Below are 1,158 nucleotides of genomic sequence, written 5' to 3' on the forward strand. Positions count from 1 at the left end.
AGTAATGAATAATTTAATTAATAAAATTATTCATTACTTAGATACACTAAATGGAATGCTAACAATAAATCAGTTAAATAAAGAAACAATAATGGTGATAGAAAAAAATGAAGAGTAACAAAAAAACTACTTACAATATCTTTTAAACACTTCCGCATAAACTCTCCGGTCTTTTTCCCATGCAGAAACAAACACTGTTTTGTATTTTCTACGATCTTTGGCTCTCTCTTCACCAGGGCACGCTTTGCACGTGGATTTTTGGGCTTCCTGTAAATAGTGATAAAAAAATTCAATCAACTTTCATCAACTCCTATCTCGTTATCATACCTTTCCACTGGACACTAACGGCACATTGATTACGATCTCCGATGGGACCTAAATATCAACCCCTATGGGCCTAGTGCGAGAGGGTAGCAGAGTCCCCTTGAAGTCGCACAGGTTTTATTTGTACGTTATATGTTTTTTATTCCTACTATTGCTTTTTTTCTTGGAAGCTCACAAGGCCTAAAAATACTTAAAAGAGCAATTTACAGATAGCAATATTGCAAGAAAGTTAAAGGAGCGTCAAGCGTTTCACAATAATTAGTACTATTTCACTCACAGAAATAACTATTAACTTAATCGACACTTCCACTGTGGGATCCTTATTGCAATTAAATTATCTTAATTCAGTATACACTAATATTCCCTTTACTGTTCTTGAAAATATAATTATTTATTACATCAAGAAATACTTACACCACTCTCTGCATTACAGTCATCTTGTTGCAGTTACTCTGTTGTCGTCTCGTAGAAGAAAATGATCACTTGTTATAGCATATAGAGTCCGCGTTTTAAAAAAAACCCTGCCTTTGTCAATGAATTTACTGCGTTTTATGACAAAATATGACTGTTCTCGCCACGCACGTGTTTTTCTCCCGTATCCCGTGTTTACAGTCTCGAGGGATCGTGAGGGCAAACACTGTGACTAATATTTCTTTTTTGTTATATAGAATGTAGTGTTTCTTTCAGATATAATATTATGATAATATTCGTAATTTACCCTTTGTCTATTTAATCGAAGTATAAATAAAGAAGTTTTACATACCGTAAACAAATTTGCCAGACATTCCTCAAATACCTTAAAAAGAAATATCAATTTTAAAAAAAATAGTTAGC

General features: G+C 33.1%; 1 protein-coding gene across 1 annotated transcript in view; it reads right to left on the reverse strand.

The window, feature by feature from the left end:
- The window catches only part of LOC119589259 (ribosome production factor 2 homolog), a 3,315-nt gene extending 2,367 nt beyond the window's left edge, over nucleotides 1–948 (reverse strand). The window contains exons 1-2 of the mRNA XM_037937878.1: nucleotides 739–948; nucleotides 135–267 (exon numbers count right to left, since the gene is read on the reverse strand). Coding sequence (XP_037793806.1) covers nucleotides 135–267; nucleotides 739–761 — 156 coding nt within the window. The 5' untranslated portion in view covers nucleotides 762–948. The remainder of the gene's footprint in view (nucleotides 1–134; nucleotides 268–738) is intronic.
- Between the last annotated feature and the right edge of the window lie 210 nt (nucleotides 949–1,158).

The sequence above is a fragment of the Penaeus monodon genome, chromosome 25 (assembly GCF_015228065.2).
Source record: "Penaeus monodon isolate SGIC_2016 chromosome 25, NSTDA_Pmon_1, whole genome shotgun sequence".
In the NCBI taxonomy this organism is placed as follows: Eukaryota; Metazoa; Arthropoda; class Malacostraca; order Decapoda; family Penaeidae; genus Penaeus; species Penaeus monodon.